The sequence below is a fragment of the Eimeria mitis genome, genomic scaffold, assembly GCF_000499745.2.
Source record: "Eimeria mitis Houghton genomic scaffold, Emh_scaff20, whole genome shotgun sequence".
Lineage (NCBI taxonomy): Eukaryota > Apicomplexa > Conoidasida > Eucoccidiorida > Eimeriidae > Eimeria > Eimeria mitis.
Window position 1 is genome coordinate 37,951 of NW_024015107.1, and position 12,853 is coordinate 50,803.

General features: G+C 50.5%; 1 protein-coding gene across 1 annotated transcript; it reads left to right on the forward strand.

Annotated features, from left to right (window-relative positions):
- Positions 1-97: 97 nt before the first annotated feature.
- EMH_0019460 (subtilisin-like protease, putative) lies at positions 98-12,334 on the forward strand (the record flags this gene model as incomplete). Its single annotated transcript, XM_038022398.1, has 20 exons — positions 98-254; positions 586-715; positions 902-1,024; positions 1,469-1,586; positions 1,848-1,951; positions 2,077-2,511; positions 2,658-2,893; positions 3,317-3,951; positions 4,047-4,258; positions 5,650-6,319; positions 6,432-6,749; positions 6,936-7,560; positions 7,663-7,865; positions 8,032-8,718; positions 8,849-9,424; positions 9,560-9,634; positions 9,803-10,200; positions 10,383-11,605; positions 11,719-11,869; positions 12,064-12,334. The coding sequence occupies 20 exons, from the start codon at positions 98-100 to the stop codon at positions 12,332-12,334; spliced, it is 7,347 nt and encodes a 2,448-aa protein (XP_037878252.1).
- Positions 12,335-12,853: the final 519 nt, after the last annotated feature.

Sequence of the window (12,853 nt, forward strand, 5' to 3'; positions counted from 1 at the left end):
ATATCGCTAATAACACGCTGTACACAGAAGTAGAAGCAACGTGCTCTGTGTATTTCTTTTGTACGAGCTTTTAACCCCCACAACCCTTGAAGTGAAGATGTCTGGGGTGCGTGTGCAACGCCTTATGCGACTTATTGACGAGTCGCGCCCGTTCCAGCAGGGATCGGATGGGCATGCAGCCATACGAAAGCTAGAAATGGCATATCATGAAATATGCTTACTGGCAGAAACATCGCTTATGGAGCTCAACGCCGGTAACTATTCACCAAGCAGTATGCGAGACCGACATCTTCTCTCCGGTTTCTGCCTATTCAGTGTTAGTTTTAAGGACGCCACAAAATTAAGGACTCGTCCTAGATAGCCTTGCGGGCATGAGCGCTAGTCTGCGCGGACAACTATCCCCTAACATTATGATGTGGTGGGTTTCTGTCCTTTTGACTTCCTACCAGACATGATTCTTACCTTCTGCTTGCAAGCTTGCGCCCATGGGGACGAGGAGAAAGCAAGTCATGTTTTCCAGGTTGGCCACTGAGACAGAAGAATCCTCTGAAGAGGTTTTTGAGCCGTAATTTTCTGGATTACCAGGGAAAACTAGCAGGGAAAAATGTTGCCCAGTGCAGAGCCTCATTCGTGTATTGCTTTTGCACTGCCACCAGCTGTTCGATCAAGTCGGAATTCGGTCCCCACGGACAGAGGCATATGGGCTCCTTCTCCGGTAAGCTATGGTTCCAATTTTCGCAATGTGCCTGGCGCTGCATGCGCGTGCTTTTCTAAGGAGAAAAACATGGGTATAGCGTACATATCGACTACCTTCGGCAAAGAACGGCGATTGGGACAATCGCATATCTGGCGCGGTTCATAACCGAGGAGGCAGCAATGCTACAATTTGTTTGCTTTGCAGGGCTTACTTGCAGACGAAACAAGCGCAGCGTGCAGCTGCTAAAGGGGTAATGGCTGTAGATCAACACGTAGAGGCGCTTAGTTTTGTCGAAAAGGCACTTGCGATTGCGGATGAAGTGACGCAGTCAGTCTCACACTGATTTTCTCGGAACTTCCATTCGACTAAGAGTGTTAAAAGGGTATCACAACAGATGCGTCACTTTTGAAACTGGCCGTCATGCAGCTGGATATCCTGCGTGCACTGCCATCATGCAGCATGACCGCAATACATCTCATGTGGGTTCTATGCGATGTCAAGTAGTTCTCCTCTCTAATATTACTCGCCCTTCCGAGCTCTTGTGCTGACAGAATGGAGAATTTTACCCAGCAAGCCATTAAAGTTATTCTAGTACTTCTTCGGCCCTTCATAAGACCATTTTGGGCCCGCAATTTTTGCAACAGCTTGGAAAGGATCTTGCTCTTTCTGCAGTAGGCCATCCAATGTTTTCGAGTAGAAAGCTCGTGACGATAGCCAACCTAGCGCACGACTCAAACAAAGCTCGTGAGATGCGATGTGCTTCGTTAACAGTTTCTACTGTTGTCGAAGTGCGATTGCAGACCTCAAGAAGCGCGTGTCCCATCAAAACCTTCAGGAAGAGCTGTCAAAAGTCCCCAGGCTATGGCTGCGCCAGCAGATGGAGGCCAAGGTCAAGGGGCTGCATGTCGAGCCACTAATGTAGCTGAATTCAGACTGAACGTATCGTTTCTCCTGCACGCTGCGTTTTGTTTCGAAGATGGAGGCAGACGCGCAAAAGCTCAAAAGGTCAAGTCTAAAGACATAGTGCTGCCGTCTGTAGCTGGATGTGCAGGCAGAAATGTACAGCACATCTCCCTATAAGCAAATGCAGTTTCAAGAAGCTTACCGCAGCAGGACGGGGGAATGAGTGTAGGTGCGGTGAGCGTTTTAGGCCATCGAAGATGCTATGCAACTCTGTGTTGAGGCCAAGGCCACCCACGGGCACTCACCGCAGTGGGATAAGCACCACTACATTTTGCAGCGCAAGCTAGCCATGTAGGCCATATATCCTAAATTCTTTTTATCTGATGTTTAGAAGCTGCAAGCAGCGGCCGTATACTATTTTTAACAATGCGACGCGAGGGAAGTCAGGGACAGCCTGTGTTCGTGTGATTTCTAAGGATTCGTGGTGGGCTGGGAGGAAGGCAGGATGCGAGTGGACCAATCCCAACAAAAGCGGAATTCCCACACTGGGCAAGCACGGTGGAAACGGCAATCTCAGCAGGCCGACTTGCTGTGAAAACAGCGCAGGCAGCTGGGTCAGTTGGATCGCAAAGGGAGAATGCAGCAGGTCTTAAGGGAGAGTCCATGTGTAATGAACTGTTAAAAGCATGGTCAATTTTGGATCCGCAACTGCCACAAGTTGTTCGGAACGCGTTTATCACCAGGGGAACGCTGGAAGAGGTTGACGATCACATCTGCAGTTTGCAAAAATCCGTCGAGCCTGCTCGAACAGTTGGGGAAAACGAGCACTTCGCAGGTTACTTAGTAGTAAAGGCAGCCCTGGCACAAAGATTTTTCCCCTTGGCTAGAGTTATGACGAAAGCTTTGGAGAGGTGAGTCTATTCCGCTGTTCTGGCTGCTAGCGGCCCAACTGCACTACTGTCACTTGCTCAGCGGACAGAGTTTGTTCATGCTGGATAGTTACGTTGCACGTTTGCACTTGGGTATGGGTGGTTGTTTGAACTTGCCCTTCGTCTAGGTGGCAAGCTGGAACTACGAGCGCGGCTGTGCTACAACGGATGTTAGAGATAGAGACGGAGTTACGTCTGCGCGAATTTCTTTGTGAACTCCGCCAGCAGGAAGGTACAAGCTTTTCTGCTCCCTCTGGTTTTTCTCTGCTCTCTTCCTCGGCTCGCGAGCCATGTCCAATACGCGATCTCCGAGTGCAGGCGGTCCGTCGCCTGGACGAATGCCTGACTGCTATGGCTCATTTTAGTGAGAATGGAGATCTGGTAGAAATCTGTGTTGCAACTATGTGGAATATCGCGAGACCGTGCCTAGGTCCCGAAACCCGGCGTCACATCTACAGAAATATGCAGAAAGTAAGCGCGTAAAACCGAAGCAAAGTACTAAGAGTGAATGATTTCTCCCGCATGGAGTATGCATTTCATCGATGCTTCTAATTATCCATACGTATTTTCGCGTAGGCCAGTAATGCCCTGGACCGTTGTCAATCAAGCCAAATGTCACTCCGGGTACACCTCTTACATCAACTGGCACAATGCGAGGTTGAAGAAGAGCTTTACAAGGCAGCGCAAACAACTATCAACAGAGCGCTAAAAATCGAACGCAGTTATTGCCCAGTTGCCTACCACATAAATGATCTTGCACCAACCGGCCAACCTGCTACTACTTCAGAAAACCCAGTATTGGCAACTAGTTGTGTTGTGGAGAGTGAACCAAGCCGGCTGGCGGATTTGCGGCCGCTGAGTTTATCCCTAGAACAAATGGCCCATGAAGTCAGTCAACTAACTCTGCCAGTGGAAAATTCCAGCCCCGTGGAGCAGATCCAGAACATTGCGTTGCGTGGAAGGCACGAGCACAATATTGCCAAGATAATTGGTAGCGCCGAAGACCTTCGCAGAAGAGCGTTCCAGATGTTGGCCGACGAAGAGAGCAAAATTTGCAGCCGTCAGCTTCGAGCAGAGCCACAAGGCACAAGCAAGCGAGCGGCTGGTTCACAACAACAAAGTAGGGCTTCTCTATATCGGAAACCAATGCTTTCCTTGAGGGGAGAGAGCACGATTAAAAAGATAATAGCATCGTACGGGCATTTAGTAAGCCGTGCGCGAGTACTGGGGGATGATCGAGCCACAGCGAGGGCTGCAACTGCGATTCTTTCCATGATCCACGGGACTGAGAAGTGTTTAGATCCAGCAGCATTCAATAACGAGGTGTACGACACGACGCCGCCAGTTGATTTACGCGTACGGCTGAGGCCGCCGTTTGAAATTGAGGTGGCCGTGCACGTCATTGAGGCTGCTTACGCACTGGTATGTATCTTTCCCAGACAACGGTGGAGCGTAGCATAGCCCTATTGCTTGGAGACCTTCATTGGAGCCATTGGCATATGGCGTGTTTCCCGTAGGCGCTATGTTGCAGCAAGTTGAAGACGCCGGGCACTCCGGGGAATGCAGAAGTGATTACCGTGGGGCCCGCCTTTGAAGACAGTGATCTTCAAGAAGAGCAGCCCTTGCTTTCAAAGGGAAGCGGTAGTGGTTCAACTATGAAGTCCGGCGATAGTGCGCTAGCAGAGGAGCAGCGAGCCCACAATCTACTTTTGTTTGGGGCAAGGCTCAGGTATGTGCCAAGGGCATGCTTAGTACGCGCAATCCAACCCGCGTGCAGTACCAAGTGAAACAACGCTTTTAGAGGGTGCTAGAGAAGCAATGGCAAGCAGCCCGCTACTAATTCATGTGCAATGAGTATGATATTATGGCTCTATCGAGACAGCTGAAGCAAAAGATCAGTGCGTTACCCGCAGTGATGCCTTTGGACAAACATGGCTCGTCTTCAATGCAGCAGTTCACACGTGGAATATATACAGGAGTTTGCTTTTTCATAGTCCAACAAGAGTACAGGAGATCAGCCGACTGCTGCCAATTCTGAAAGAGCTTTTCCAGCGGCTTTCGGAGCAACCTTCAAACGCTTGCGACGCTGTCGTGCATACATTCACCGAATTTTGTTCTCGCTCTGCCCTTGTAAGACCATTCAGATTGCCCGCCAGTTCCCAACGCACTGGCGCAAGTGTTGAGCATTTCCTCGGTGCGATGCGTCAGTGGTCAAATGTCAGGCGCTTCAAGACTTTGCACTGGTACAAGAGTTCTGTTCAAAGGTTCCGCTCTGGCACAGTTCGAGCAGGCGCAACCTCTTCGGCGCGTTGCTCCAAGATGTCATGCTTCAAGAAATACCACAACCTATTCTTTCACGGTTATTAAAGGCATCTTCTAGTGCATTTCAAGAGACCCCCGGCGTTGACAAAACGTCAAAGTCAAAACTCCCTAAGGGGCAGGCTCCAGGAGTGGCTGAAAATGCAACAATGCTCAAGCTGACTCCAGATATCTCGGTGCTCCTCCAAATTGAGGTATTTTCGCCATTATACCCATTAGGAGCACCCAGGTTTCGTCGACGTGCACATTAATCAACCTATCAGCACACTGTTGTGTTTGCGAGTCGATTGCTAGCCAGAGCAGAAAGTTGGTTGCATTCACGCTGCATGCTTATTGTCTGCTGTCGGCTGCTACTCAGAAGGCGATATTGGAAAAGGAAACTTCGACGAGGGAGCACCTACTCCTGCAGTGTGGAGATCTGCTGTGGTCTGCCACCGCTGCCCTGGCTGCACCCACTGCTGCTGAGCTTGTAGGATCTGTTGAGTTACTGAAAACGGAGCTGTGGACCCGTCTTGCCGCTGCATCACTCTCTGTAAACTTTGCAACCATACAAGGCCTACCAGTGGCTTATGCTTTCCAAGCGCTAGGGGAAAAGTGCTGTGCAGTACCATATAAAATTCCTTCCAATGTAAACTACCAACTGCTACTCTGGAAAGGCGTGGCGCACGTTCTGGCGGGATTAGCGATTCTTGCTACGGAGTGTACAATGTGAGCATATCAGTGGGGCGTTCTAGGTTCCAAAATATGGCCCATGTTTCAACCAGTCATGTTGAGCAGAAGTCGGCGTGTCTGCTTTGACAGGGACGGAAGTATGTGGGCAATACGCCACCTACTGCAAGCCTGCGAATACGGGAAGGAAGCTAATTGCGTGCCGCTCCTTCTTTTTGCTGCAAGGGCACTGTGGAACGCTGCTGCGCCAGTAATTGGCGATGAGAATAATGGGGACCAGGCTTATTTGGCTGTAAAGACCGCTCTATACACGATCCCCACCAGCTGCCGCCCTGCTGCGACAACTCTGATAACTCGCATGTGCATGGGACTCCTTTGGTCCCTTCCTTACTGCAGGAAGTGGGATGAACTCTTCCGCACCGCCGAAGCTGCAATGCTTCTGGTGCCCAAAGTGCTGCACACTCCCCTGATGAAGCTTCAGATCCTCGCTCTGACGCGCACAGAAACGCCTAATTTGTTCCCTACAGTATGCAGCCTGGCCAGAAGCGAACCTTCGAGCGAGGCTGACTTGTTACATTGTTTTGCTCGGCTTGCTCAAAAGACTCCTGGCCTTACATCCGTGGTAATGGAAGCTTACGAGGGGGCTTCCAGTTTATTTGAGGTTGACAAGGACCCGCATGGGATTGTCGTTCACTTGGAAGTTGCAGAGTGGCTCCTTAGCACGCGACGCTCTTGGGCGAAGGCCAGTTCACATATTCGTGCTGCGTTGGAACTGCTTAAGAGAATTGAATGCCAACAAGAGGTAACCGGCCAGAAGAACAGCTGAAACAAGTTCTGCGTTCACTGTTGTGTTGTGTCGCGCCGATTTCGCAGATTGAATGCGCAGCGGTCAACTGTGTTCGACATATGTGCAGGATCGGCTACCATGGGAGTGCTCAGGGGCAGAAAATGGCGGTCAAACGGACTCAGCAACGTGCTCAACGAGCCTCATGAGTCTTAATGGCACTGTAATCAGACTTGACCATCTGCTTCTACTGCAAGCGCAAGCACTCAAGCTTTTCTATTCTCCAGATACATCCGAGACTGCTGATGCGATGCGACAAATTGTGACTCTGTCTTCTCAAATGCTTGAGGCGCCGGCGCGAAGCGCCTCGGAAAAGACGAGAGATCAAGATATAGCAGCTGGAGAGGGGCTAACTAAAAGTGTGGGGTCTTCTGGAGAACAAAAGGAGGTGAGCCGCTGCTAAAGTACAAAAGGCGCTCCACACTCAAAGTTCCCCTTCTTCACTGCACTTCCAAAAGTTCGGAGAACTTGATGGTTACTGGAACCTCAGCAATGTACGAATGGGTCTCGCCACATTGACATCTCCCTGGTTGAAAGCATATTTAAATGCGTATACGGATATGCGCTATTGCAGCGGGCGAATCAGCAACTTGATCCTTGGGCGTCAGCCAGTCTATACGACCCGATTCGTCTCGGGGAGTTTGGCTCGCGGGACAATCGCTTAGGCGCTGCAGATGGCACTTGCCTCAACAACTCGAATGTGGGGAAAAGTGGGGATAGAGGAGGCCTGGGTTCTCTTCTGACGTCTCGAATGCACAGGAATGCTGGGACGATCCGGGATATCTTGCTTTGGTCCACAAGCCTCACTCTAGCATTTCGGATTTTAAACAAAACCGAGGCCCACTTATTTGAGCTAGGATTGGAAACTTGGGCCCTGCGGCTCACGCGTTTACGCGCAAAGATTGCAGAGGCATTCCTTTTGCTTTCATTGCAGTCAAATAGCTCTACCTCTACTGATAATGGATTTGGGACAATGCATCCGGCAATTTCGCTTCTCGAGGCATCGTTCAACATACAAGTCTTCCGGGGGGCCGTAGCGTGTCGGTTTTTAGACGAGGCGCAGAAACTACAACCTTTTTTCTCTCCGTCAGCGCTTCGCGCGTGGCTAGGGGCCCTTGGCCCGGCAACTGAAGCGGGTGAAGGCTTTTCAACAGCGATGGGCCGACAAGCTTGTTGCTTCTCCGTTGTGACTCTTCACCGTACGTGTTGCCTCATTTCCATTGGGGAGTTGCTTGTCACTTTAGGAGAACAGTGCCTGCTTATTGGGGAAGTCGGCGTTAGTTCCCTGCTGGGCTGTTCAGCCTCACTCTACTTACCAAGCCCGCAGGTTTTGAAAGATTGCAATCCCAATCTATATGCCCGACAGACAGCTATGCTGGCGATGTCTCGTTTTCGCCAAGGCGATGTTGATAGCTCGCTGCAGCTGCTCGACACAGTTACAAGCTTGCAAAACTTTCCCCAACTTGAGCTTCCAGTAGGCCTTGACGTTGCAGACTCTCTGTGGGTAGGTTATTTGTGGCCCAGAAGAGGCATTCACAAAAGAACTGAATGCATAACGGGCACCCAGTCAACTTTCTGCAGTCTTCAACGCTTTCGATTGCTTTTTGAAGTCGGGTATTCTTATTTGATGCCTTCTGCCAGCGAACATTGCGTTTTGTACTTTTATACAGAAAATACATGCTGCCAAGGGAACTATTTCAAAGGCCCTCCCTGTGATGAAGCAGATTGAAGCGACCCTGAGCGAGCTCGCCTCCGCCACAGCTACTGGCATTAATTTCGAGAAAGGCGCCACAATCGTGTCCCGTGTTTCCTCTTCGCACTGGGGATCCCAACAGACTGCTGCCTCTACTACGACTCGGATCGAAAAAGGAGGCAAAGCAAGTTGCAGTTCAAATCGGATGCACCAATCTCGATATGGCAGAGGAGCTGCCACTGCGGAGGTGCCTCAATGGCCGTTAAGTCTCACAGTATGGAAACACCGTCTTAAGGGATTAGAGGCGGATCATTTCTTTTCATTGCACTGCCTTGGTTGGACCGCAGAAGGAGGCAGTTTGCACATTCATTGGAAGCGGACATTTCTTGAGGCTGTGAATCTGCTGTCCAGTTTGCTCGACCGGACTGAAGGTCTCGGTGTCCCACTGAAACCTTTGAGAGTTTGTGCCTCCAGCTGTCTTCGTGGAGCTCGTTTCTTGATGGCAGCGATGCGGTTTCTTTGGGCAGACGAAAAGAACTTCTCCGCGTATCACTGGGAAAGGCGTGAACGTCCACTTGCTGTCTCTCCTAATCCTAGTGGTCCACCACTTGTGACCCCAGCTGACCTGCACGAATGCTCTGAGGCGCTTCACCGAGTTCTCGCAGTAAGACGTTTCAGGCAACAAAAGTGCAGCTGTTCGGTCGCCTGCTGTGGAATTCTGAGATCCACACATTTAAGAGCTCAGCAGGTTCAGTATTTTAAACGTCATTGCCTCCGGTGAATGCGCTTCGCAGGGACTTGATCTGGAAGCAAGAGCCGTTCTGGACTTTGTTACTCACGGCAACAAATACTACCTCACCCATCAATCTGCCTTAGCGTGGGCTGATATGATTGCCCTCGCTAGCGCCCAGCTGCTTTGCTTTCGTCATCAACTTCAGTTAGTGACGCTGGAATTTTGGAGAGCGGACATACACCAAGTTCTTGAGGGATCTCAACGACTATTTGTAGGGACTAGCGGGGTTGGTGCCTCCTCAGCAGCTTCCAACTTTATCCACGCAAAATCTTCTGCAGATGAAAGGCGCCGTGCGCTGCAACAGTGGCTGTATGAGAGCCAGTATGAAGACGCAGTTTCGTCTTCCCAGATGAAATCTCAGCAGCAGTGGCTTGAGCGCGCCGTCCAGGAACTTGAAGCCATGCGAACTGTTGGGCTCTGTCGTCGCCAAACTGACAAGAAATACAACTGTAGCGAAATCTGGGGCAAGTCCCTGCTGGATGTTCTGTGGGCTTGCCAATGTGCGATGTTGAGGCATCAGCAGTCTCTTCTACAAGCACGTCAAAGAATAATTGAACAGGGCAGAGAACTTCACGACGTAAGGAACTGTTATGAACACGGTTGATTCAAATTCATTCTTTCAGCCCTTCCGCAGAACCTAATGGGCATGCCCACGCTTGTCTGCACCTGCCACATCCATCACAGGATTTCCGGCTCGTTGGTTTGCATGCAGCTGTGCCCCTGGATACAGGATGAGACAGAGCCGCAGGAGAACCGGGAGTTCTGGATAGAAGATATCCGAAGCGCTGTTGCTCTAGTGTGCAGACACATCAAAAGCTGAAATCGTCGGATTAACACCCGACGGTCCTCTTTCAAAGAGGCTAGAAAATCTTATACGTATGGCTTGCAGGAACCACTTGATAGTTGCGTTTTACGCTCATCAAATCTACTGGCATCATATTTTATCTTCTCTCAGGCGGACAAAACTCCTAAAGGACAGCAGAGGTCATTGAATTATCTGGCTTCTGCCTGGGCAAGAGACCCTCGAGAGGGTCGCTGTGATTGTATTGCCTCGCCGGAGTTAGAGCAGACGTTCCTATCTTGTATTGTCAGCGGCCATCTAACTGAGGCCACTTTCCTCGGTGAGGAGCTAATAACCAACGTTTTCGGCAACGGAAATTTAGAACAGCTGGATCGCGGCTTCGCAACCATTGTCACTTTGCAGGCAGCGCAAGTTGCTCAGGCTTCAAGGTTGCTGCAGCTGCAGTTTACGAGTCCGCATATGGCCGAAAGCGTTGCCACACAAGAGCTCCGGATTTTGGAGGAATCTTGGAGAGAAGCAGGCGCTGTTCCCCAAATGCAAGTTATCAGAAGGTATGTTTGCTGCAAAGCAGGTGCCTCCATCAGCTTCCAGCCAATGCGTATCAGATATTGCCACGACGAAGGCTTCATGATTCACGATCTTTTTCTTTTGGAGTGCAATACAAACAGCGCAATACAAAGCTTGGCTGTACAGGCGAATCAATGCGTGCTGACCTCTCATCACTGTGCTGCAGGATGCTCGATTCTCGCGTCGGTTTCATGCAAATGGCAAACCTTTCCGATTTGGCACCTTCGACTGTTCTAAATTCCTGGTTACCGCGCAACATTTGCGTAGCGTGCCTCCATTGCGCAAAGGGTTTTGTCTTCTTTGCCGCGGCGTGCCCGGTGGCTCCGTCTGATGGGTGTCCGGCTCCATGGCGCTTCTTTTTGCAGCGACGTGCACTCCCAGAGTGCTTGCTGCTGAACACCGATGATGCTCCCGTTGTAATCCAGGACCCAGTCGGCAACAAAGATATCCCTAATACGTCGTCCGCATCTTCGTTCACTTACCCTGATCAGGTTTACGCTGTACTAGAGGACCTTTTTGAAGAACTTGCTGCACAGATGCTGTATTGGTCTTTGGCAGCAATCCTCAACCAAGGGCAGTCAGCTACCCTCGGAGAGCCAAGGAGCCACCTGTTACTACTGCCTGACATTAGGTTGTCGCACTTCCCTTTTGAGCGTTTGCCGACGCTGAACAGGCTCTTTGGCCACCGCATAACGAGAGATTTTAGCTTGCACATGTTCGCCCGCCGGATGCAACATCATGAAGCTGTCCCTGCTGCTTCGCAGCCAAGAAAGACTGTAGCCGAAATGCATACCGGATTCGCTCGGGAGTCACTGCTGTTGTTGCCAGAGTCTACAACGTATCCGAACCTCCAAAATGTGGCAGACAATGAACACGAGCCTGGAGCAGAAGAAGATCAATCCGATATGCCGTTCGCTGACGACGAGCCACGAACTGCTACAGAACTCGAAAGTCCTCACGCTTCCCTGTCTAAGACAGTTATTTCACCTCTTCTTACACCGCCGAGCTATTCCAGCAGTGATTGGCGCCTTGCTGTCGTTGCCGAGCTAGGGGCATCCAAGAGGTCTGCATCGGCGGATGCAATTCCAGGGGTGCCACCGGCCACTAGCTTTGTTCCCGAGCTGCTCTGCTCCAAATCGCCCCAGGTGGCCTGGATTCCGTCGGTGGACCGAATGGTCCGGAATTGCGAAGACCTCAATTATGCGTTTGCTGGGATGAATTTGACACATATTTCCCTTCTTGGCCTCGTATCAATGAGGTGCGAACGGCCACAACCAGAAAATGGCACATGCGTAGGCCGCCGCTCAGACTATACCCTTTACTGTCAAGAACAAAAAGTACTCGGACTTTCCAAGGGAACCGAAACTATTCTCATGCTCAGTGTCAGAGGTGAGAGCGGCTCGTCTTTTATGCGTTGAAGACCCAAATGAACTGACAAGAAGAGCAGTTTAGACTACAGAACGTATCTTCCCTCAGTACAATTTTAGGGCTGACTTTTGTAGTTGCGCAAGTGCGTTTGCGCTTTTGCACTTCGTTAGGAGTAGGGACGATTGCTGCTGTAGACGAAATTCTGACGGATCAACAGAAGGTGGACCTAACAAAGAGATTTTTAACGGAGGTGGCAGGTGCTCAGACACAAATTTGTTCTGCGTTGTGAGTCGCCTCCGGTGTACCCGGTGTACCCATGCAAAACAACTAGTCAGTTGAAAACATGGTGATGGATGCGAGTTTTAGAAGACAAATTTACCTCTCATTCCACCGTTGGTTTGTTAGTACACTGAGCGAGTGCAGCTAGTTGACTACAGACAATCTTATACTTCGGAAAATGGTCTGTCTCTGCTGTTCAGGGAGTCGCTCTCCAGTTCGTCTGTGGAAGGGGGGCGAACGCGCTTCTCAACGAAACGGAATCTACGACACAAAATAGAACAAACGGCTCACGAGCGCTTCACCTCTTCTGAACTTCCCGATAGCAAGTTCGGTGCCGATGGCTCGAAAAAGGAGGCTGTGGCGAGAGGCATGCGAATCTACGGACTTCCGTGGATCAGCCGTTTAGCATCTCAAAAGAGCATTTCAAAGGCGGAACTCCAAAAGGTTCCCGCCCAGCGGGGTCGTAAATAGCTTACGGGCCTCAGTGTGGGTCAGGGCTTTGCCTGAGTCTGAAGTTGCTACCCTTTTAAACTGAGGATCCAGCATTGCAACATAAAGTCAACGGTTAGGTCTTCAATACAGCCAAGTCCCTAGCATGCTGAATAGCATTACTTGCCTTGGCTTTTGTTTCCTACTCGGAAGTACCCAAGGAGCAATGACCCTACGGAGGAAGTTTTCAAGAGGCTTCATGTACAGGAAGTTTCAACGTGCGTAACACGTAGCCAGCAACAAGCTAATGTTGGTGGAAAACTTTAGTGTTTTCAAGCAAATTAGCTCAGCTGTGCCAGGCCGTGGGGCCTGGTGAATCCGCAGAGTGTCTCGAAGCTACGAGCCCCGCGTTAGCAAACTACATCTTTCCTGTTAAGGTGCAATTTGTTGAAGGACGGGATAATACCCACAGAGAACGACTCCATGGCGATTTTATGTTACTGTCGCTTCCAGCGACAGCACACGGAGGTCCAGGGCCACCCGTCGCTGTTGCAGCGACTG